This window comes from Artemia franciscana, chromosome 2, assembly GCF_032884065.1.
Source record: "Artemia franciscana chromosome 2, ASM3288406v1, whole genome shotgun sequence".
Lineage (NCBI taxonomy): Eukaryota > Metazoa > Arthropoda > Branchiopoda > Anostraca > Artemiidae > Artemia > Artemia franciscana.
This window is the reverse complement of record NC_088864.1, coordinates 57,408,436-57,432,417: the sequence shown is the minus strand read 5'-3', so window position 1 is coordinate 57,432,417 and position 23,982 is coordinate 57,408,436. Positions and strand designations below refer to the sequence as shown.

At 34.6% G+C, this 23,982-nt stretch overlaps 2 protein-coding genes across 8 annotated transcripts in view; both read right to left on the bottom strand.

Annotated features, from left to right (window-relative positions):
• Window positions 1-8,595, bottom strand: part of LOC136043827 (cathepsin B-like) — a 38,171-nt gene extending 29,576 nt beyond the window's left edge. The window contains exon 1 of one of the 4 annotated variants that reach the window (XM_065728758.1): window positions 8,488-8,595. Coding sequence is in view for 2 of the 4 variants with exons in the window: in XM_065728757.1 (XP_065584829.1) it covers window positions 8,415-8,446 (32 nt within the window). In the remaining 2 variants the exon portion in view is untranslated. The other 3 variants (XM_065728756.1, XM_065728757.1, XM_065728755.1) reach the window with 3 other exon arrangements.
• Window positions 8,596-12,275: 3,680 nt separating this feature from the next.
• LOC136043826 (novel acetylcholine receptor chaperone-like) overlaps window positions 12,276-23,982 on the bottom strand; it is a 31,994-nt gene continuing 20,287 nt past the window's right edge. For all 4 annotated transcript variants that reach the window (XM_065728750.1, XM_065728751.1, XM_065728753.1 and 1 more), the window contains exons 4-5: window positions 23,364-23,470; window positions 12,276-16,463 (exon numbers count right to left, since the gene is read on the bottom strand). In XM_065728750.1, the coding sequence (XP_065584822.1) occupies window positions 16,326-16,463; window positions 23,364-23,470 (245 nt within the window). In that variant the 3' untranslated portion in view covers window positions 12,276-16,325. The remainder of the gene's footprint in view (window positions 16,464-23,363; window positions 23,471-23,982) is intronic.

Genomic DNA, 23,982 nt, shown 5'->3' with positions numbered 1-23,982 from the left:
AAAGTTTACAACGGTTAATAGCAAATGGCGTCATTATTATGGCCGGCAAAGGGCCCTTTGTGGTGGAAGCTTGGGCTCCCTGGAAAATCTGGGGTGGGCATTTGCCCACCCCTGCCCCCCCCTAAATGGCGCCTCTGTCTTTGTCCATACTTGACCAGAAGAATTTGACAATTTAGAAGATGGATGTAATAATTTTAGAAAAATAGTTACTTAAATAGCAGTACATTTCTTCGGGAGGAAAATTAAGAAACGCAGCTAGGAGTATTAGCAAAAACACTTTGCTTCATAGAAAAGAGCAAAGAATTTTTGGAGTGACAGATCATATGAGAATAAGAGCAAAGTAGGGGAAGTAGAAAAGGCATTGAGGCATGAAATAGGAGGCGTGAAATAATGGTTAGGAACAAAATTACTAAGGATCTAGAATGCAGTCAGATGGGGTCAGAGAGGATAACAGTAAAATGTTTTATTGCCACTAAAAATGTTGTTAAGAAGTTTAGAGGAAGTAGTCAGTCTGAACTTGTCCTAGACAAAGTAAGGAACAGGCATCAATTAGTGATAAGGAAAGTGTTGAAGAAGGATGGGGAAAATAAAAGACTAATTTACAAGGCTCTCAATAGTCTTTCACCAACCATGATATTGAAAACCTTTCATATACAATTTAAATCCCATAGAAAAGCTCATTTTTCAGTAAAGTATTGGTTTTTCAGAATTCTACAAATGTGGGGAAATTTAGTGATTCAGTTTAATTTTATTCAGTTTTAGTTTGCATTCAGAATCAGTTTAGTTAGTTAGGCAGAAACATGTTGCATGAACTGCAAATTACTAATCTTTGTTCAAAGAGAAGGAATCCATACAATTTGAATTATACGTCAGTCAAATCTGGTAGGATTTCTTGCTGCTTTTTCATTGAAACTACCTTTCACATTTTCCAATTTGCAAATTCACATTTTCCAAATTCAGAAAAACTTCAAATTTAACACTGATATTCCTATTCAATCAAAAACTAAATAAAAACTATTAAGATTCTTCCACCAGTTTTTTTTTATTACTCTGTCATTTCCTGTCTCAGGAATACCATTTTTTGTATTCCACATTTTAGACTCGTGTCTTCACTCTCAATAAATTCAACTGCTATCTTGCTTCCTTATTATTGAAAGCCTTTAATAAAGATACTAAGCATTTAAATTTTTAAGATGTCAAATCTAGATTAATTAAATTAACATTTTTGGTTAGCCAACTGATTTTTCTATGCACTTGAGATGAATAAATTAATAAGAAAAAAAGTTACAAAAAACAATCTTTTTAAAATGGCATAGCCAAATTGGTTCCAACGAATATTTCCTTGAGGTGTTATTTCACAAACATATTGTTGCTTGAAAATTATTTTTATGTTTTGCTTTCCAAAAACCATTTTTTATTCATTCAAGGGGTCAGGGGTGAATAGGTATATTTAGAATATATTTGTATTTTTGTTCACTGTCTTGGTTAAAAAGTTTTTGTCCATTTTATATTTCTTCTTTTCATTTGTCTTAAATGAAAATACACAATCATCAAAGAAATTATTTCTTGTAATTAGTTATAAACCTTTTTTATTTCATACCAAGTTTGTTAAGAATATTCAAAACATGCAAAAATTACTTAGTAGATAAACCCATGAGAATTAAAAATTCGCAAGCAGATATGAGGAGGAATACCCCCTCCTGAGACGAGTTTGACAAGCTAAAAAAAAAACTAGACCTACGTTGCATGAGCAGCATGAAGTCTTGCAGCAACCTTTGCCCGGCTTTGCCGAATAAAGTGTTGCGAGAGCAACACTTAGTTTTGTTTCTTTGCTATCAGTTAAACACTGAAGTTGTCGGCCTATCGAAATTTTTAAAACCTTATGTTCAAAGAAGAACGCGATCAGTAATCACATAATCAAAGGCTATTCCTCAGCATTGAAAAAACAACAATAACAAAAGAATAATAACAAGGGAATATTACCCTTGTTTTCTCTTTTTTTTTTCTTCTCTCTCTTTTTCATTTACAATTTTTTGTTGTTTTGGTCCTTAACAAGTTCGCTTCTAGGATCTTTATTATTATTGTTGTTATGTGTTTTCTTTTCTTTTTGAATAAAATTTGAATAAATTGATTGAAGGGACTAAATTGACTTTGCAGCCAGTTGAACTTTATCCTTTTCAATCATAGGCATCATGACAGATCACGACTTGGAACAATATCTTATATAATCTAGTTGGTATTATAAAGCTATACAGCTATCCTGAATTCTAACCAATAACATCTGTATCTATCTATTGATATCTTAAAGAAGTGACAAATTGTTTATTGACTATTAAAACATGAAGTAGTCAACTGAAAAAGAGATGATTTTTTTCACGGAATTTCATTATGCAGAAGAGAGCAGGAGCGAGCAGTAAGAGCTGGCCAGCCTAGTGGCCTTAAATTGCTGGAAACAGGCAGCTCAGGTACCTGCACTTCCCATGATCAATAATAATGTATTAATGTATATGTTAGTGTGCACTCATTGTTTGCTGACTAAAGGATAATAGTCCTTCCAGTGGCTAGTTTTTTTTTTATGGAGAAGTTCAAGAGGTGAAAGGAATTAATGATAGTCTATATACCTCTCTATAATGTTTGAAACTGGAACTGAATTGTAGGGAGTGTAGCTTAGCTAACATAGGAGAAGTTGAATAGGTGACATGCATGATACTTTGAGAGAATTGATTATAATTCTCTTCCTATGTCATTGAAAACAGAATCGGAAAAGTAATATTCTGCAATTTCTTTTGTTATACTAGCTTTTTTGTCTTTAAACTAATTTGATTGGAAGATTTGGTCCAATGATGCAACATATTTAATTAAATTTATAATATGAGGTCCAACTCTAACTTGCATAGTGTTGACTTGAGTGGATATATTTGCAGAAACTGCTACTCTTTCAGACCAAGACTTGGATTAGTTCTATGATTGTGGAGGGCTGAACTTGCTTTGACAACTTTGGGTTGCTCCTAAGCCAATTGCAGAAGAGATGTCACAAAAGGAGGTAGGAGTGCCTGATTTTGGTTGTTTTTGGGGACCTGTAGCCAGGGGTTTACAGGAAGGGTTAAATTCCTCTAAACCGCATGCAAGGTCATGGAGAGAATTGTGAACAAATGAATCATTAACCATCTTGAGGCTAACTCACTCATCAGCAGCAGCCAGCATGGTTTTTGTTCTAAGAAATCAGTGGATACAAACCTTCTTGAGTCTTATAGTCTTGTAACTGACCTAATAGAAAAAGGAGTACCAGTGGATATAATCCTGCTGGATCTAGCCAAAGCTTTCAACAAGGTTTGTCACTGCTACCTCATTCACAGGCTATGCACCCTGTCTCTTAGTCCAAAAGTGATCAGTTGGATTGAGGATTTTCTGAGGGACAGAATGCAGCAAGTGAAAGTGACCAATGGACCAAATAGTCACACACTCTCTGATGAAGTCAATGTCACCAGTGGGGTCCCCCCAGGGCAGTGTCCTGGGCCCTATCCCATTCAATATATACATAAATGAGCTAGCCCTTATCACCAGTAACAAAACCACTCTCTATGCAGATGATTCAAAACTTATAGGTCCTGCCAATACCCCTTCCGCCCACCAATCCCTCCAAAATGATCTCAACCACATGTACTCCTGAGTCAAAAGATGGTTGCTGGAATTCAACACTGAAAAATGTAAGGTCACACACTTTGGACACAGCAACCCCCACCAACAATACCTATGTAACATATGGACCAGCAAACCCCCTCCCCCTTTCAGAACTCAAAACCAAATCTCTCATTCATTTACTTTAGAAAGTTTTAAAATAAGAATCTCTTATACATATAAAGATTTTAAAGTGCAAGTTAATTATCTCATAGGATTTGTGCTTTTTTAGTACAAGTTTTATAACAGGCGAAAAATGATACTTTTTACCTTTGGTACAAATCTTCCTTCAAGCAAAAAATGATACTTTTTTTGACTACCAAAATTAGATTCAAACTTTTGAATAAAGCCAATTAGAAACCAGATTTCTACTTCTGGTTTGGTCAACAAACTGAAGGTGAAAACCCTCATTATAATAAATCTTTGCAAGGAGGTTAAGCCATATGTTGTATAATCAAAAAAAGAGTTGTGTTGCAGCATTTCTGAGGTCAGTCTACCCAGTGCTTAATTTTGAAAATCTGGGTTGATTTGGGATATATAAGGTGAACTAAAAGTTAAGAGCGTAATTCAGTTTTTTGGTAGTCACTCTTTGATGCACTTTATACTACTATCATTTATTGGAGCCATTTTACCTGAAGTTGTATATGAAGTAAGAAAATAAAATTATTGTCAATAATTGTGTTTGTCTTTGAGTCAAGATACAGTTCCTATTGTCTACTGGTTCGTTCCCAAGGGAATCTGCCCATCTTGGCAAACATAAATGTCATGATAATGAATTCGTCTCCAAGATTATAGAGACTGGTCAATAGAACCCTCCCAATCTATATCCATTAACTATAAAGCTCCCATATCACAAACAACTTAAACTATATAAGAAATCAAGTAAACTTTATAAGCAATCAGTAAACTACAAGAAGTCAAACAAACTTTATAAGAAACCCCCCCCCCGTAACATTAAGTTGAAACTTAATAAAAGTGCAAGTGGAAATTCTCTTTATGTAACGTTGTATATTTTACACTTTATTGTAAGAATACCTGGGATCAATTGAGAACTAAATAAATACAATTTTTTTTTTTGTGAAACCAGGTATTCACGTATAAACCTTATTCATGTCAAGTGATGTATTAATGTAATTCAAGTGTAAGGTGTAGGTTAATTAAAGGTGTAGGAATATATACGTTTTCTTTAAATAATCATTTCTGTGGTGAAAGAATTAAAATAAAAATATTTTGACAATAAGAAACTGTAAGAAAGATAAAACTTAAGGACAGGGAATGTTCTGATTGACGAGGGCGTCAATCTACAGCGGGATAGGGGATATGTAACATATGGACCAGCAAACCCCCTCCCCCTTTCAGAACTCAAAACCAAATCTCTCATTCATTTACTTTAGAAAGTTTTAAAATAAGAATCTCTTATACATATAAAGATTTTAAAGTGCAAGTTAATTATCTCATAGGATTTGTGCTTTTTTAGTACAAGTTTTATAACAGGCAAAAAATGATACTTAATGTGGATATGGGAGCTAAATTATTAATAAAATAAAAAGGCTTCGTATATAATCCCCAGTAACCTGGGAGACAGAACCATCTCAGTGTTGTTCAAGGTCTCCTGAAACAAATATAGATTCCCTTGGGACCGTACCTGTAGGCTAGAGGAACTGTACCTGATGCCCTAATACATAGACAGAAGATGATTAAATACAATAAGGTTTATTTACTTACAATATACAACTATTGACAAAATAGCTTCAATGACTTATTGCATGAAAAGGTGAACATGAGCAATTGATCTAATGCATTCGAATCTCTCCTTAAAAACTGACTTAAATGTTACGGGGGGGGGGGGGGTTTCTTATAAAGTTTGTTTGACTTCTTGTAGTTTAATGATTGCTTATAGAGTTTACTTGATTTCTTATATAGTTTAAGTTGTTTGTGGTATGGGAGCTTTATAGTTAATGGATATAGATTGGGAGGGTTCTATTGACCAGTCTCTATAATCTTGGAGACGAATTCATTATCATGACATTTAGGTTTGCCAAGATGGGCAGATTACCTTGGGAACGAACCAGTAGACAATAGGAACTGTACCTGTACCTTGACTCAAAGACAAACACAATTATTGACAATAATTTTATTTTCTTACTTCATATACAACTTCAGGTAAAATGGCTCCAATAAATGATAGTAGTATAAAGTGCATCAAAGAGTGACTACCAAAAAACTGAATTACGCTCTTAACTTTTAGTTCACCTTATATATCCCAAATCAACCCAGATTTTCAAAATTAAGCACTGGGTAGACTGACCTCAGAAATGCTGCAACACAACTCTTTTTTTGATTATACAACATATGGCTTAACCTCCTTGCAAAGATTTATTATAATGAGGGTTTTCACCTTCAGTTTGTTGACCAGACCAGAAGTAGAAATCTGGTTTCTAATTGGCTTTATTCAAAAGTTTGAATCTAATTTTGGTAGTCAAAAAAAGTATCATTTTTTGCTTGAAGGAAGATTTGTACCAAAGGTAAAAAGTATCATTTTTCGCCTGTTATAAAACTTGTACTAAAAAAGCACAAATCCTATGAGATAAATAACTTGCACTTTAAAATCTTTATATGTATAAGAGATTCTTATTTTAAAACTTTCTAAAGTAAATGAATGAGAGATTTGGTTTTGAGTTCTGAAAAGGGGAGGGGGTTTGCTGGTCCATATGTTACACCTAATGACCAAAAACCCTGGATGTCACCACATACTGGAGCATGTTCAGGAGGAGAGAGACCTTGGAGTTATTGTGGACTCCCAGTTGAAATTCAGCTCCCAATCACAGAAGATCTCAGCCAATGCTAGCAGAGCCCTAGGTATCATTAAACATGGCATTACCAGCAGAAGTAGACATGTAATCACCAAGCTCTACAAAGGACTGGTAAGACCATGTTTGGAGGTGGGGACCATTATGGCCACCCCTTGATTCAAAAAGGATAAGGTAGTGCTTGAGCAAATCCAATGTCAGGCCACTAAGCTGATTGCCGGTATGGAAAACAAGCCCTACAATGAATGGCTGAAGAAACTCAACCTCCACTCTTTAGTCTACAGGCGGAAATGTGGAGATATGATCCAGGCACATAAACTCCTCTCTACCAATCAAGAAAATGAGCTCCTGGAGATTGACCTCTCCCACATAACTCAAGGACACCCAAAACAAATCTGCAAAATTCATGCAAAGACTGGACCAAGATGCAGCTTCTTCTTGAACCAGATTTTGAACCTCTGGAACAACCTCAAGGAGAACACTGTTTCTGCTGAATCAACAGACGTATTTAAATGCCATCTGGATGCTGAGTGGAGTGACAAACCATGGAGATTTGACTGTGATGCACCAGAATCTTCCGCCAGAATTTAATCAACCACATATGCAACTGTCATCACAAGGAGTGATTCAACAGGATCAGAAGTCTTTATTTCACTCCAAGATGTGATTTAAGGTAATTAACCTCATTAGATCTTAGACCTGATGGCACTTTGGACAGCTCCATTGCAGCTATAGGGAAAGAAACATTTTCTTGATGGGCAATCCTTAAACTTTATCTGACTGAACATAAATTGTGATCTTTTGATTTATGACTACCATCACAATTGCTAAATTTAGGAACCTCAGTACACCTACTTTCTGGAGACAAGGAGTGATTACCAAGGCAATTGGGGCACCCTAATTCAGAGGAAGCACAGTACTTGGATGAGTGACCAAGATTAAAACAATTTGAGTACTGAAGAGGCTTTTTTTTTGGTGTATTTTAAGAGGTTTTAGCTGACCAAAAAGTAAGACTGAGTCAAATTGGGAACAGAACTGGTTGGTAAGATAAAGAGGACACTATTACAGATTAGTAGTCCCTTAGAACCAGGCTAGCCTATACAAACTTCAAAAACCTCAAGTATTTCCTCCTTGTTATTCATAAGATCATCTTTCAAGTTTTCAGTTGACAGCTCTAATGGTATGCTATACAATCCTATTTTCTTTCAATAGCCTATTTCTGAGGTGGTTTCTACTATTCTGATGTTAGAGAGATATTACCAGTTTTATAGAGGTTAAGAGCTTTGTAGGCTTCATTTTTGAGTAGGAATATAACTGTTAGTGAACCATCTCTGTTTATATTCACAGTGAAACTTATATAAAAGATTTGAAAAGATTCATTCTAAAGTTAGCAATATTTTTGATAGAAAATGATTGGTCTCTTACTGTTAGAGTAAAAAGGATATTGGGTTTGGCCTTTATTTCCAAAGCTGGGACTGAGTTTGATATTCAAATTATTACAGGAGGACTTGTAGAAGGCATTTTAAATTTCAGTTTTCTGCCCACTGCCTGAAAATCATCATTTGGCTGGGTATCAGTTTTAGAGATTGGGGACTCTGAGATAGAAATTATGGTATCATTCTGTCTATCATTATTAGATACTGGAGATACAAAATAGGAATTTCAGCTTCTGAAAGCAAATCAGATGATTGGCCCCCTTCTTTGTTCAACTAGCAAACCAACTCTAAACTTAATATTGATCTTACCCTTTCCTGAAATTAAACTTAGTTTTACCTTTATGTTTCAAAATAGCCTAGCCTTTTATCTTAGAAAAAGAAGCATGTATTTCATTTTGGCCTCTTTCCTTAATTGACATTTGAGCAAATCAACTGATACACGTAGATTTGCTAATCTCTTTAAAACTCGAGCATAGTAAAGCCACGTTACTTTGAAAAACAAACAAATCGAATTGTGTGCATAATTAAAATAGAAATTGTGTATAAAATAAAACTCTATTTACTTTTCGTTATATCAGAATTAAGAAATCCTTTCTTCTGCTTCTTCAACAATAGTCTTAGTAGTTTTGCCAGACTTCTTACAAATTTTAGATGTCGTTATTTTGAATCGGTGTCGCTGCGGTTTTGTGCCTTATGACTGCTATGACACTCCCAGGAAAAAGAAACCATCAGTATAAAGCTAACTTTTTCTTTTTGTAATCAATTCAATAGCTAAAGGCAAAATGCCACTAGATGCATGTTTTAACACTCGTTTCAAATATACTGATCTGTACCCTCCCAAGTACTTTCCACATAAGCCAACGGCTGATGAGAAATAAGGCAAATGATAAAATCAGCAATATGTTGAATGTAGCTTAAGGCAATATCCAGTCATATAGGCAGGCTTGCACGCAGGGGAGGGGGGGTAACATTAATATATTCGAGGACTAATCGTGTGGTATGCTCATCTTTTAGCTAGAGATGTAAATGAAAAAAGAAAGAGTTTATCTTTAAACTTTGGACTAAGTCTGTCGATGATCTCACGATTTTGTTAACAGACGTTCATGGGGTTGGTAAAGATATATATAGACAAATCTTGTCTTTATTTCGCTCTTTTTGCACAAAAATCTAAATAGTGTTACGCATTACCAAAAATAGAGTCAAAATTTAAAAATAATATAGAACTGCAGAAAGAATAACTTAAGAAAATTCTTTCTCTTATAATCAGGAATTAAAGATTACAAATCTACAATGAAAACTGTAGTGGCTGAAAAACTGTACCAAATAGGCAAGTATTTATGGGGATCTATTTCCACTTTATTGGCACCAAAATGGTTTGTATAAATTTAAATAAAGAAAAGCTAAATCAATTGTACCGTGGTCCTAGCTTTTCACTTTGTATTTAAAAAGCGTCGATTCTCTAAGAAGAGGATAAACTCTTCAAGAGACTTTTCTAGAGTTTAAAAATGCAAATAATAGTTTTTCTATCTCTTTCTCATTATTTAGGCTAGTAAAAAGAAGTTGACAATTTTTCAAGGATTTTAATTAGTTTGTACAAGTATGCATTAGATTTAAGTCAACATACAGTAATTTGATTTATTTTCTTTAGCATATCTTTTGATCTAAATCTCAGAGAATTGTTGGCAATGTATTGTTTGACTTATCTTGTAAAAATGAAAACAAAAGAATTTTATAATACAATAAATTATATTAAGCCCTCTAACTTCTATAAGTTATGATTAATTACCTTAGAAAGTTTTACTTACAACAGGTGCAGACACCTAAGAACATACTCATAAGTTTAGCAAGCTATGTCATTGAACCCCAAGGATTCCTGAAAATAAAGAACTAATTTTCATAATTCTAAGACAAAAACAGTAGACTTTGCATAGCAAAGATGTTTTATAAAATAATCGTTGAACTCTTTTCTTATGGGGACGCGGAAACAGGGAGGCGGCAAAGGCAGAGAGCATATTTACAATTCAAGAACTGTAGGCTTCGTATGACATTTAAAAAAAATATTCATTGGCCTGTTTTATTCTAAGTATAGCTAAGCTGGTGCATAGCTATCCTTGAAAATAAAGGCAAAATAAACTTTTTTGAAGGTCAAGAAATTTCAGAATGCTTCTAACATGTCTGACACATATAAGGGTACTCAAGAAATAATGTTGGCGACTAACAAGAATGTTTTGTGTATATTCCATGTGCTGTTCATGCCCTGAATCCTGTTTACAAAGTAGCAGTTGATTATGATATTATAGTTATTATAGTCCTTTCCTAACTTTTCTATTGATGGTTATGCACACAGAAGATATTACGGCTAAGGTGGTTCATAACTATCCTTACAAATGAGGGCAAAATAGATTTTGAAATATCAAGATCAGGTGTATTAAAATGCTACCAAAATGTCTGACAAGTAGAGGGATATACAAGAAATAATCTTAAAGATTAACATGTGTGCTATATGTATTTTATGAACTGGTTTTGCCCTGAATCTTTTATGCAGAGCAGTAGCTGTAACTGTTTAGATACAGTGAACTTTTTTGAATTCTCCAAGGAATGGATAATTTCTTTTCATCATCTACACAAAGAGAAGCAGCATAGTTCAAGACGATTCAAAAGGTCCAAAGTAACGTTCAGTGGCTGCAACTGCAACACTTGATAGCTATAACAGAATAATTTCTACATAGAATCCACTGTATTTTGATGCCAAAGAAAAAGACAAAACAAGAAGTCAACCCATAAACGTTTGAGTAAAATGAAGTAGCTGAATTTATCGTAATGTTGTATTTGTGGATACACACACTAGTTTAATTTCATTAGACTAGTCAAATGTAGTAACAGTAAAATTAGTCTATATATGTGTAAAAAATTCTATGCTTATAAAGACATAAAGGATGATTTTCGAATGCCTTGAGCCAAGAGACAAGTTCTGATTCAAAAAGATTATTCATGTCAGGTTTGGCGTAAGTATGGCAGAGGGTAGCAGTACCCAAAGATACTATAAATAAGTTTGTTATTCTTAAAAAATAATTAGAAATTAAAAATATCCTGAAGATAAGGACACCATCTAGCAGGAAAGGTGAAACACACTATCAATATGTTGGGTATAATAAAGCCTACAGTTTGAAGCGATATGCTGAAACACCAGAATCTGTACAGGGTATTAGTCAATGACCTAAATAAGGGTATTGTTTTATATAGAATCTATATAAACGATCCATATAGGGTATAGAGAACGAATATAACGACCAACATTGAATAATACGTGTCCTTTCAGCATTCTCCAATATAGAAGCAACTTGAGATTGTTTTTTAGTATGATGGCTGAGCCAAGAGACAAGTTCTGATTCAAAAAGATTATTCATGTCAGGTTTGGCGTCAAGTATAGCAGAGGGTAGCAGTACCCAAAGATACTACAAATAAGTTTGTTATTCTTAAAAAATAATTAGAAATTAAAAATATCCTGAAGATAAGGACACCATCTAGCAGGAAAGGTGAAACATACTATCAATATGTTGGGTATAATAAAGCCTACAGTTTGAAGTGATATGCTGAAACACCAGAATCTGTACAGGGTATTAGTCAACGACCTAAATAAGGGTATTGTTTTATATAGAATCTATATAAACGATCCATATAGGGTATAGAGAACGAATATAACGACCAACATTGAATAATACGTGTCCATTCAGCATTCTCCAATATAGAAGCAACTTGAGATTGTTTGTTAGTATGATGGCTGTAAATTTTTCAAAAAAATCATTTCACGGCTGAAGAAGATGAAAAATGAAAGTAGAACAAAAAAAAACGACATAATGTCCCCTTTGTCTCGTTTGCACAGGAAGTGGGAAACTAAACAGTTTATCATTTAATGATTTCATTGGTGAATTTACCCAAGTAAAAGCAAGAAAGAAAATATTCTAGTCTAATTTATTTTCTTAATCTATATATTATATTTCACGGGATGGATAATATATTGTTGTAAATTATGTCCTTAAATAAACTTTTGATTCGTTCACCAGACTTAACATTTGAGACAAACACACAAACAAAGAAGGTAAACACCACCACGATCTATAATTGTGTGATGCTGGGATAGGAAAGCACTATTAGGTGTCTCTAAAACAGTTACATCAAAATAGTGGATGCGGATCACTAGAATATGTAATTTGCTTTGTTGGTATCAAACCCTCAAACACCCCATAAAAATATATATATTATAAAAGAGTAAATATAGTATATACTGATTTCATGTCTGATTTTCATGCATATCAGAAGTAAAGAGAAATAACTATTGTAGAAAGACACATTAAAAAACAATTCTTTATTAGTAGTTCTAACTATAAAATGATATCATAAAAGCAAATGATAAATTAAAAAAGAAAATAAAAAAACAAAGAATATCACCGTTACTCTTCTACTCCTATAAAATAGTTTTATTTGGGAGGTGCACATTTGGAAATGAGGCCAGATCGAGTTAACTGCCATTATTTGTGCTAGTAAAGTTATAACTGATGGTCAATTTTTGAAACATTTTGCCACTCAAAACATGTGTAATGTTTACTTTTGGTCCTACGAATTTCGAAAACTGCAATAATCATTTAAGAATTTTACAAGTACAAATTACGAAAATCAGCGCAATCCGGCAACAAATGACAACACAACAATTCCGTTCAAATCATATTATCTCGGAACTGTTCAAAATCAAAATATAGTAAATCCCAAAATCACTCAATTCTTGACTAATCCAAACAGACAGGTGAGACATACAATGATGTCACAAACTGCATGATGAATCACGAATCAAACAGTTCGTGATAACGAACTGTAGTAAGGAGCAACCCGGCTTAATAGTAACCGAAGCTATAAAAAAAGGAATTTTGATACCGATAGTGACATCAAAAGAATCGCATTTTTATTCTGATTTTAAATATATAAGTTTCATCAAGTTTAGTTTTACCCATCAAAAGCTACGAACCTGAGAAAATTTGTCTTATTTTAGAACATAGGGGGAAACACCTCTTAAAAGTCATAGAATCTTAACGAAAATCACACCATCAGATTCAGTGTATCAGAGAACTCTATTGTAGAAGTTTCAAGTCCCTACCTGCAAAAATGTGGCATTTTGTGTTTTTTGCCAGAAGGCAGATCACGGATGCGCGTTTATTTGTGTTTTTTTTTCCCAGTGGGTGATCGTATCGACCCAGTGGTCCTAGAATGTCACAAAAGGGTTCATTCTAACGGAAATTAATAGTTCTAGAGCCCTTTTTCAAGTGACCAAAAAACACATTAGAGGGCATCTAGGCCCCTTCCCACACTCATTTTTTCCAAGTCACCGGATCAAAATTCTGAGATAGCCATTTCATTCAGCATAGTAGAAAAACCTAATAACTATGTCTTTGTGGTTGACATACTCCCCTAAAGTCCCCGTGGGAGGGGCTGTAAGTTACAAGCTTTGACCAGTGTTTACATATAGTAATAGTTATTGGGAAGTGTCAGACGTTTTCAAGGGTTTTTTTCTGATTGGGGGGATGGATTGAGAGGAGGGGGTTACGTTGGAGGATCTTTTCATGGAGAAATTTATCACGAGGGAAGAGAATTTCCATGAAGGAGGCACAGGATTTTCTAGCGTTATTAAAAAAAAAATACAATGAGAAAATAAATTAAAAAAAGTTTTTTTTTTTAACTGAAATTAAGGAGCAGGATTAAAACTTAAACCGAACAGAAATTATTACGTATATAAGAAGGTTCGTCTCCTCCTCAATACCTGGTCTTTTACGCTAGAATTTTTAGTAATTTAAACTATTTATTCCATGGCCTTTGTGATTCAGGGGTCATTCTTAAAGAATTGGGAAAAAATTCAAGCTTTAGTGTAAAGAGCGAGGTATTGACGAGGGGGTGAACCCCCTCATATACGTAATAAAATATACAAGCATAGAAATTCGTTACGTAAGTTAATTCATAAGGTACGTGTATTTATTACTAATAAAAACGGTCGTAAAAAAAAGTTGCCTTTTTAAGTAACCAAAAATTGGAGAGCAACTAGGCCTCCTCCCCCACCCCCTTTTATTTATCAAAATCGTCCGATCAAAACTATGAAAAAGCCATTGAGCCGAAAAAACAATAATTAATATGCGAATTTCGTTTTAATTATTCATGTGCGGCGAGTCAAAATTAAAATATGCATTAATTCAAAAACTTTCAGAAATAAAAAAAACAAGTTTTTTTTTACTGCAAGTAAGGAGTGACATTAAAACTTAAAACGAAAAGAAATTATTCCGTATATGAAAGGGGTTGCCCCCTCCTCAACGCCCCGCGCTCAACACTAAAGTTTTTTATTGTTTTAAACAGTAGAGCTATGAGAAAGAGTTAAACTGTAGCGTAAAGAGCGGGGGGTTGAGGAGGAGACATCCCCTATAATTTCTGTTCGTTTTAAGTTTTAACGTCGCTACTTACTTGCAGTGAAAAAAACCTTGTTTTTTTTTATGATTTGATAACGAGAAAGAAAACATCTATCAGTTCATTTGGGTGAGGAGCTGCCCTCTGGGTCATACGAAATTGTAGGATTTGGAGAAAATTGTAAGTGCACTACGCATTGGTCCAGTCAACGCAATTATATGCATGTAAAAGTTGAATTGTAGACCTTTAAAGAACGAGGACGTGAAATTTTTTTACCCCAATTCAGTTTCAGGGACGTAAATGATATGAAGACTGGTTGAACTATCCTGAGGTTCTAGTACAAACAGGTCCAAATGGAGAGCAATAGTTGGTTAAATTAAGGATGTCGGGCGAGGCTGACCCTCGTCAAGTTTCTATCGAACGCAACGCAGCAAGGCATTGCTTTTACCATTACCATAATAAACTTAAGATCTTCAGCTACCCTATGAAATTTATAACTGAAGTCACTTTGAAATTTAGTTTTGCCTGACAGACATAGAAAGACGTCATCTTAATTAATCATCAAACACATCGCTTGGTTGTATGGCAAGGGTATACAAAAAGGATCCAATGTGGTGAATTTAACTAGAATTTGTGAAAAATATATATGTTACATTTTGATTTTGAACGGCTGATCTGTTTGAAACATTGCTCGGTGAATGAACAATACGCCAATAGACAATAGCTGATAACTTACATAAATTTGGACTAATTTATTTGAAGGTAGTTGATTACACATTTCACACTTAAATACTTAAATAAGAATGACGAACAAGGTAAATGAGATCCTTAATGATTAAGACTAGAGTAAAAAAGAGAATAATATCGACACATAAATTTAATTCTTGCACTTAAAAACGATTAGAAAATATTCTATTCTATAATAGAGGGTAAAAACACAGGAGAGAGATTAAAAAATAATTGACTTTACAATTCCAACAGCTCACGAAGTATACATATTCGCCATCGACACGTGCAGTGAGTAGTGTCTATGATAGGCATAATATAAATGGCGTTTTAAGTATTCAGCCTTAGCAATAGAAACAAGTACTACCAACCATGTTTTTTCAATTCAAAAATTTATCCGTATACAAAGATTGCATCTCCAAAAGTAGGATCAAAACAAAACAAGTGTATTGTTGAGTGATAAATTTTCTGTAAAAAGGGGAGGAGTATTCCAGACTAATCCCTTTTCCCCCCTGCGTGTGGGTATGGACTCTCCAGAAAAAATAAAAGGGCCATCATTATTATGCTGGTCACTACTGGAACACAGTCACGCTATACTACTACTCGCACTGAAACACTACTCACAGTACAGTCTGATTAACATATTTAAAAGCTTGGAGTGTCAAAATTGGCGCACTTTTATATGGATCAAGTGAAAAAAAAAAAAAAAAAAAAAAAAAAAAAGAGAAGCTCAACAATATTCCCGTCAGTGGACACCTAAAGTTAAAGGCTAGGGGAGACTGAGAATTTTTGCAGAAAACAGAGCCCTATTACTTGACCTGGTAGATGCTTACTACTCATATCAACAAAGGGCCGTGTTCAGGGGAAGGGGTCAATGGGTTTAAGACCCCCTCCAAAAACTTATATTCGACTCATAAAACAGTTTTCAAATGCAAAAAAAACTTAACTCCCCCACTCTCGAAAAAATTGTTCTGATAGCTCTTCCGGACGGAAATAATTTTGGTATTCGCTGCCCGAACCCAATTCCTGGATACGCGCTACAATTAAACCACATAATTTGTTACCGAAATTAAGGAAAATGGTGAATAATTTTCCCCAATCATCATACAAAACATTCTGCTTGAACTTCTTATACGACAACACAAATAACTTAATAAGAAAAAAACAAAGAAAGGAACACAGAAAAGTTGATACTGGTTAAACGATTTGGTACAAATAAAAAGACAGTTTTGCCTTATTCCGACTTTCCATTTTTTGTAGACAGAATCTTAGGTTCATTTTGCATATTCAGTTTTTTGAGCTTCAGTAAACGATCTTGACGTCTCACTTGATAATCTACAATTAAACGACACGCAAGCATAAAGAAAAATACCTAGAAAAAAAGCAAGATTTTAGAACCTAGAAAATATGCGAACAAGCAAGTCTTTGTATTATATCCTTATCCATTGAGAGAAAGCAACGGAAGAACTTTGAAAACAAGACTTGAAATCTAATGAAAAGAAATGAAAAAAAATTTATAATTTATAATTAATTTATAATAAATTTATAATATACGTAATTTAGATTCATGCTTAGCAGAGCTAAGTTGTCACAATGGGCGAAACAATCGACTAAATTTCATCTTTTCTAACGCCAAAGATTTCAGGGCTTCTTTGGCGAAAGAAAAAAAAATTGGTACCTAAAGCCTGCCAAAGAGAAGAAGAAGCGTAGACTTTCACTGCCAGTTTAAAATTTTGTGGCAGATTTCCCATTTTCCTGAGGGGTACAGTAGTCTTTCTGGGGCTAATGATATTCCCTTGAAAATGATTTGGACTCACAGCGATTCGTATAGGTTCTGGACCAATGTTTTTTCCTTAAGGCTCTTTTTTTAATGAAACAGTGGATTTAAAATTTTATTTCATTAAAATAGATGTTTATATAAACAAAAAAAAAAAAAAACGTTAAACGACCAGAAAATTGACTATTCAAATGAGCTTGGCGCATATACAAGGACTAACAATATTCTGATTAAAAGTTGTAAAGCAAAAAACAAGTACATTCAGGGACTATCAATATTCTGATTAAAAGTCGCAAAACAAAAAGTTAAAAAAAATAAATAAATAAAGGGAATGCAGGTATACGGGGCTCTGAAAACACAACCGAATTCTAAAAATACGACTCCATTTTGAACTGGATGGACTGAAAAGTCTGTTAAATACGTTTTTCACAGACAAGCCAGATTCTTAAAAACAGTAACTATTTCAGGAACTGCTATTTGCTACAGAATTCACCAAGAAACTGATTAAGCTTGTAACTTTTCACAGCTGTGCTAGGTTACATTGGTGCTGATCTCCCCCACAGGCTTAAATTCGTTCACTATATTCCAATATCAGAAACATGTAAAAATATATTGATAATAAGCCATTGTCTATTCTAAATAAAATAGCCATATATAATATTTTAAAGAGATATCTAAATGATTATTTAAAAAAAACAATCCTATCACAAGCACCGAAGGACCAAAACTCGCATTTCGGAGTCATAGAACCTAAAAAAAATCACAAAAAAGTACAACTAAAAAACTGGCATAACAATGCTAGAAACAATAACATCAGAATGGCAAAATCCATTCATTAGTCAAAAATATTACGCTGCAAAATGTCCAAAAGTTAAAAAGGAAAAAACTGAAAAAACAAGAGCTAAGAGCTCATATGGCACTTGTGACGAGGCTGGAAGAGCCAAGAATCAAGAGCTCATATGGTATGAGCTCTAGCAAAATCCTAAGAATCAATAGATTGCTTTAAAAGGAAAATCAGAGGCTTAATGCCGGTCGGGATTTAGAATAAAAGCTCTGAGTCACGAGGTCCTTCTAAATATCAAAATACATTAAGATCCAATTACCCACTCATAAGTTAGAAATACCTGGAAAACGACTTTATCAAGCCAATTTGTGCAGCTCCCTGACACGCCTATCAATTTTCATCGTCCTAGCACGTTCAGAAGCACAAAACTCGCCAAAGCCTTGAACCCCACCAGCTAACTCCCCCAAAGAGAGCGTATTCAGTCCATTTACGTCAATCACGTATCTACGACATTTATAAGCGTTTCCCAAGATTTCCGTCTCAATGTCAAAAGATCTGGTCGGGATTTGAAATAAGAGCTCCGAGACGCGAGTTCCTTCTAAATATCAAATTTCATTAAGATCCGGTTACCCATTCTTAAGTTCAAAATACCTCAGTTTTTCTAATTTTTCCAAATTAACAACCCCCAGCTCCCCCAAAGAGAAAGGATCCGTCCCAATTATGTCAATCTCGTATCTATAACTTGTGCTTATTCTTCCCATCAAGTTTCATCCCGATCTCTCTACTCTAAGCGTTTTCCAAGATTTCCGGTTTCCAAAAAATTCTGTTTCCCCCCTCAAACCCTCTATGTCCCCGGATCCTATTTGAATTGAAAATGGAGCATCCGAGACATAAGATTCTTCTATGTATCAAGTTTCATTAAGATCCGATCATTCGTAAGATATCTCGATTTTTACGTTTTCCAAGAATTCGGTTTCCCCCTCCAACTCCCTTTAATGTCACCGGATCTGGTCGGGATTTAAAATGAGAGTTCTAAAGCAAAAGATCTTTCTATATATCAAATTTCATTAAGATCTGATCATCCGTTCGTAAGTTACAAATACCTCATTTTTTCTAAATTTTCCGAATTACTCCCCCCCCCCAACTCCACCAAAGAGAGTGGATCTGGTCCGGTTATGTCAGTCACCTATCTTGGACTTGTGCTTATTCTTTCCACCAAGTTTTATCCTGATCTCTCCGCTTTAAGCGTTTTCGAAGATTTCCGGTCCCCCCCCCTAATGATACTGGATCCAGTCAGGATTTAAATAAGAGATCTGAGTTTTGAGATCCTTCTAAATGTGAAATCCCATTAAGATATGATCACTCTTTCGTAAGTTAAAAATACCTCATTTTTTCTATTTTTTTTTAGTTAATCCTCCCTCCCCAACTCCCCCAAAGATAGCAGATTCGTTCCAGTTATGTCAATCCCGTATCTAGGACTTGTGCTTATTTTTCCCACCAAGTTCCATCCCAATCCCTCCACTTTAAGCGTTTTCCAAGATTTTAGATTCCCCCCCAGCTCCCCCAAAGAGAGCGGATACGTTCCGGTTATTTCAATCACGTATCTAGGACTTGTGCTTATTTTTCACAACAAGTTCCATCCCGATCCCTCTACTCTAAATGTTTTCCAAGATTTTAGGTTCTCCCCCTCCAGCTCCCTCCAATGTCACCGGATCTGGTCAAAATTTGAAATGAGAGCTCTGAGCCACGATATCCTTTCAACCATTAAATTTCATTAAGATCCCATCACCCGTTCGTAAGTTAAAAATACGTCATTTTTTCTATTTTTTCCAAATTAACCTGCCCCCTTCTCTCCCCCCCCCAGATGGTCAAATCGGGAAAAACACTATTTCTAATTTAATTTTGTCCGGTCCCTGATACGCCTGCCAAATTTCATCGTCCTAGCTTACCTGGAAATGCCTAAAGTAGCAAAACCGGGACAGACAGACAGACCGACAGAATTTGCGATCGCTATATGTCACTTGGTTAATACCAAGTGCCATAAAAACTAAAAAAAGAGTGAAATAAAATACACATTAAAAAGGTTTAAAAGAGAACATATAAAAAGGGGGAGGGAACAAAAGAATAAAACAAACATAACATTTGTGTTTCACTAGTACCAACTTAAAAAAAAAAGGAAAACTAGCGGCTTATTTTATCAGAAATGAAGGAGACAAAGGTTGTTCATACCTGGAGGTAAAGCAACAGACGGGGGACAAGATAGAAACGGGTTCAGAAACAGTAGGTGGCAGGCGGTGTCTGAGTGGGGAGTGTCTTTTGGGGAAATATTTTCCATGCGAAGGTTTGTTATTGCATTTTTTTTTGCAAAACGGATGCACAACTTTCCTTTCCTGTAGTCAAGCGTTTCTTCTTCGAAAATTATTCTCAGGGCCCTTTTTTGAAAGGATTCAATTTTTCTGATTCATCGCCGGAGATGCCAGCATGCCAAACTCGACAAGTATGTTCAAGATGTGGACGGACAAAGGAAGTATAGATCCTTAAGAAATTGGAGGAGGGGACGTTAAATTTATTCAAGAGTTTAAGGAGAGAAATGGACGCATTAGTTCTAGGAGCAAGATCTTTAATGTGGATATCCCACTTTAAATTAGAGGAAATTGTGACCCCAAGTACTTCAAAGGAAGACACAGGAATATCTGGAGGGATAGGGTCGAGGAAAAGAGCTGATGTTTTGAGGAAACATATTGACATTTTCATGGATTTAGAGGAGTTTACTCTCATGTTTAAGTCGACAGCATCGTCCGTAATATCATTGAGGATGATTATAGGGTTGCTTACTAAGTTTCTGTAGCAGGTTTTAAAACCGTTAGGTCATCCACAAATATCCGTCTGTCAGGAAATTCCTTAGCAAGGCTATTAATTCTAATTCTATTATTTCTTCCCGAGCTTTACTACATACAAAGAAAACTTTTCCAGTACCGATTTAAAAGATCTCTCATGCTTCAAAGCAAGAGCCGGGATATAATGTAATTGATTATTTAAGCGTAGTCTATCTATTTTTGTGAAAGAGGGAGGGAAAGAGATAAAACAATGATAGCATTAGCTTTGGTATTTAATCAAAACCCCTACAACGGTTACTAACTATTAATACTGCAAAATTGGAGTGATTTAAAAGGGACAAATTAGCCATTTGGAACGGTCATTAAGAAGTAGTTAACTTTAATTTTAATGCTCCGGAATAAAATGTACCTAAATCCTTATTTTCTTAGAAAATGCTATGCTTGGAACAACACAAGTCATATGTATTGAAGCATGAGCTCCCCCCCCCCCGGAAGAAAAATGAAAATAAATGAAAGTTGCTTGAATACCATCTGAATTTGATTGATTTTTATCCATCATGATTTAAGGCGATGTATTTTTAATATAAAGTTAAATTTAATCCAGCACTTTTTCACTTTAAACCAAACAACATTCAATAAAATTGCCCATTCATTCATTCATTCATGACGCACATTCATGACCTACATTCATGAATATTGTCCATTCATGTAGCACAGATTAAGTTTGATATCTTTGGAACATTGTGCAACGATGCTTAGCCAGCGTAACTGTAGGTGAATTAAACAGTGGAAAATGTACTATTTAGTAAAAATATGAGACTGTTTTAAAAAAAGAGGCTTTCAAAAAAGTTATTATTATAATATTTTCATACGTTTAAACTATTTGGAAAAGAGGGCAATCACTTAATTATTTACATGTGTTTATGCTATTTTCGTAGATTTTAGTCAGGAAATTCTACGGTGAAACCAAACCGGGGAAAGCGAGGACAAGCTACGAGAGCCAAAGTCCCAAGCTAGCAAAGGGGACCTAGGAAGTCGGGTCTTTGGCTAGTTAATACCTGAAGATAAATAAAGGATCTTACTTAATAAATATTAACAAATATAGAGTATATAAACTACTAATTAATGAAAATATAGGAAACTAAATTAAGATAATGAACTAAATATAATAAAAAGGCCTTAAAATATGAGCTTCACATCCAAAATCCTTTCTCAATGAAAAATTTCTATTCATTTGTCAGGCAAAAGCACTAAACACTTCTACTAAGGATGCAACACTGCGCAAAAATTACTTGTAATATTAGTTTTATCTATAATCAATAAAACAATATATTTAGACCAATGTCTTCATTGAAAATTATACCCATTGTTATATGTTGCTACATTTTCATTTTATCTTTAAATAAAAAGGCAGTATGGTCTAAAAAATTATTTATGAATATAAAAATAATATTACACTGCATACTAAATAATAGAATAAATAACAAATATAGTAGCAAAATATCATCAAAAGGTCTCTAGTAACGAGACATACAGCCTAATCTAACCACGTTTAAAATTTTCAATACATGCGCTGCTTATTATGGCCTAAGTTTAAAATATATGGCGTAGGGTATATTCTACAAATAGCTTAATAAAACCTTATTCAGCGTCTAAAGTACTTTAACGCCTTCTCTAGCGAGTATGAAAAACTTATTAGAGTGAAAACTTGGGTTAGTGTTGTACATTCAAGTAACCTACATAACATACCGAGACGCTTCTAAGCTAACATAGACCTGCTTTACGCAGATTATATTTTGCCTTAAAATACTTACTGAAAAAAACCTGCAATATTCCTCTTAGGGCCTAATCCAGTGGAAAAGGGGTAGGCTGTTTGAACCCCCCTCCCTGAAATTGTTATCCAACTCATGAGACTGCTACTACTACTAATAACTCATCGCAGCACCAAGCCACCTAAGGCCAACACAGCTACGCACACTCCTCCTCCAACCCAATCCATTCAAGGCCTCCCTCTTTACACCCTCCCAGGAAGTTCCCATTTCCTTTAAATCTTTATTTATGATATACTCCTACCCCAGACAAGGACGACCTGCTTTCCATTTAGTCCCAGACGGTTGGCAAAAAAGAACAATCTTCAGCAATTTGTCATCCTTCATCCGCAAAATGTGGCCTAGCCATCTCAGCCTTTCTTTCATTATAGCCCTAGAAAGCGGGATTGAACCACAGTTTTCGTACAGCTTACTGTTTGAAATACGGTCAGTCAGTCGGGTTTAAACAGATTTTTTATGTCTTTTGTAAAGCTTGTTTAAACCCCCCCCCCCCGAACAAAAATCCTGGGCACGTACTAGAGTTCTGAATTAATGCAGATTGTTTATATCGACTATTGAATTTTCTCCCTTTTTATTGAAGTCTCCGGCCAGTACACTGTTAGTGGCACAGTATTAATTTTTAACAGTATTACTAGTTTACCAGTTTTTACTAGTAACAATAGTACTAGTTATTTATTTTTATCAGTATAAGGTAGAAGTTATTAGTTTTACTAGTTTTTACGCTATCTTCCCCTGTTTAATCACCAAAGAACCAACTCTTAAAAGTATTACACTCTTTTTGGTCGTCACTTAAAATATACGCATTCATTGTTTCTTTTTTACTTACGACTCCAATACTAATATACTGTTTTTGGTAGCAGGAAGAAAGTACTAAATGCAGGGCAGCCCACTTCTAGTAAGTGGTAAGTTCTACCCTATAATTAATTTAATTTCTTCTGCATTAAATTTCTGCTTTCTATAAATACATACATAGAATAGAAAAAACTAACATGATTTCAAAAATAAATTAGGACCAAAAAAAAGTAAAATAAAAAAATAACCATACAAGAGTAGGGGCTAGTCGCTCAAATTTGTCATTTACCATCCAATGCGAGTAAATTGCCAAAGCCATCATTGCTGTAAGTATTCCATTGGCTATCTGACGAAGTCGAGCTAGAAAATAAACAAATAAAATAAGACGATTAAGGCAATTTACCAGTTATGGGTGTGCTACCTTTTGACCGGCACTGTATTTACCAGTTTACTACCTAGCAGACGAACGCCAAATCTTTCTAGTCAAACCCCCAGGTCTTCAGCAGTTTCTTGGGATGTTGGTAAGTGCCTTAGTGATAAGAAATTTATATCCTTCAGCAAAGTTGATAAAGACATACAATGATGTTCCTTTGTATTTAGAAATTTTGATTATACACTATATTTGAACATAAAATAATGTACCTGTTGCAAGAGAGTTGCCATTTCGCCAACACAAACTTATTGGCGTATTTTATTATCAGTTCTCAATAAGTTATTAGCTATCATAAGGTCTTGCTGGTAGGCAGCTTTTGGTTGTTTTCTTTTGACAACTGACAGACTATTTTTGTTTAAAAACAAAACTATGTTTTTACCCGTAGTTGGTAGCTTATATCTTAAGGTAGCTATCTACCTTAAGATATCAAGATACATTA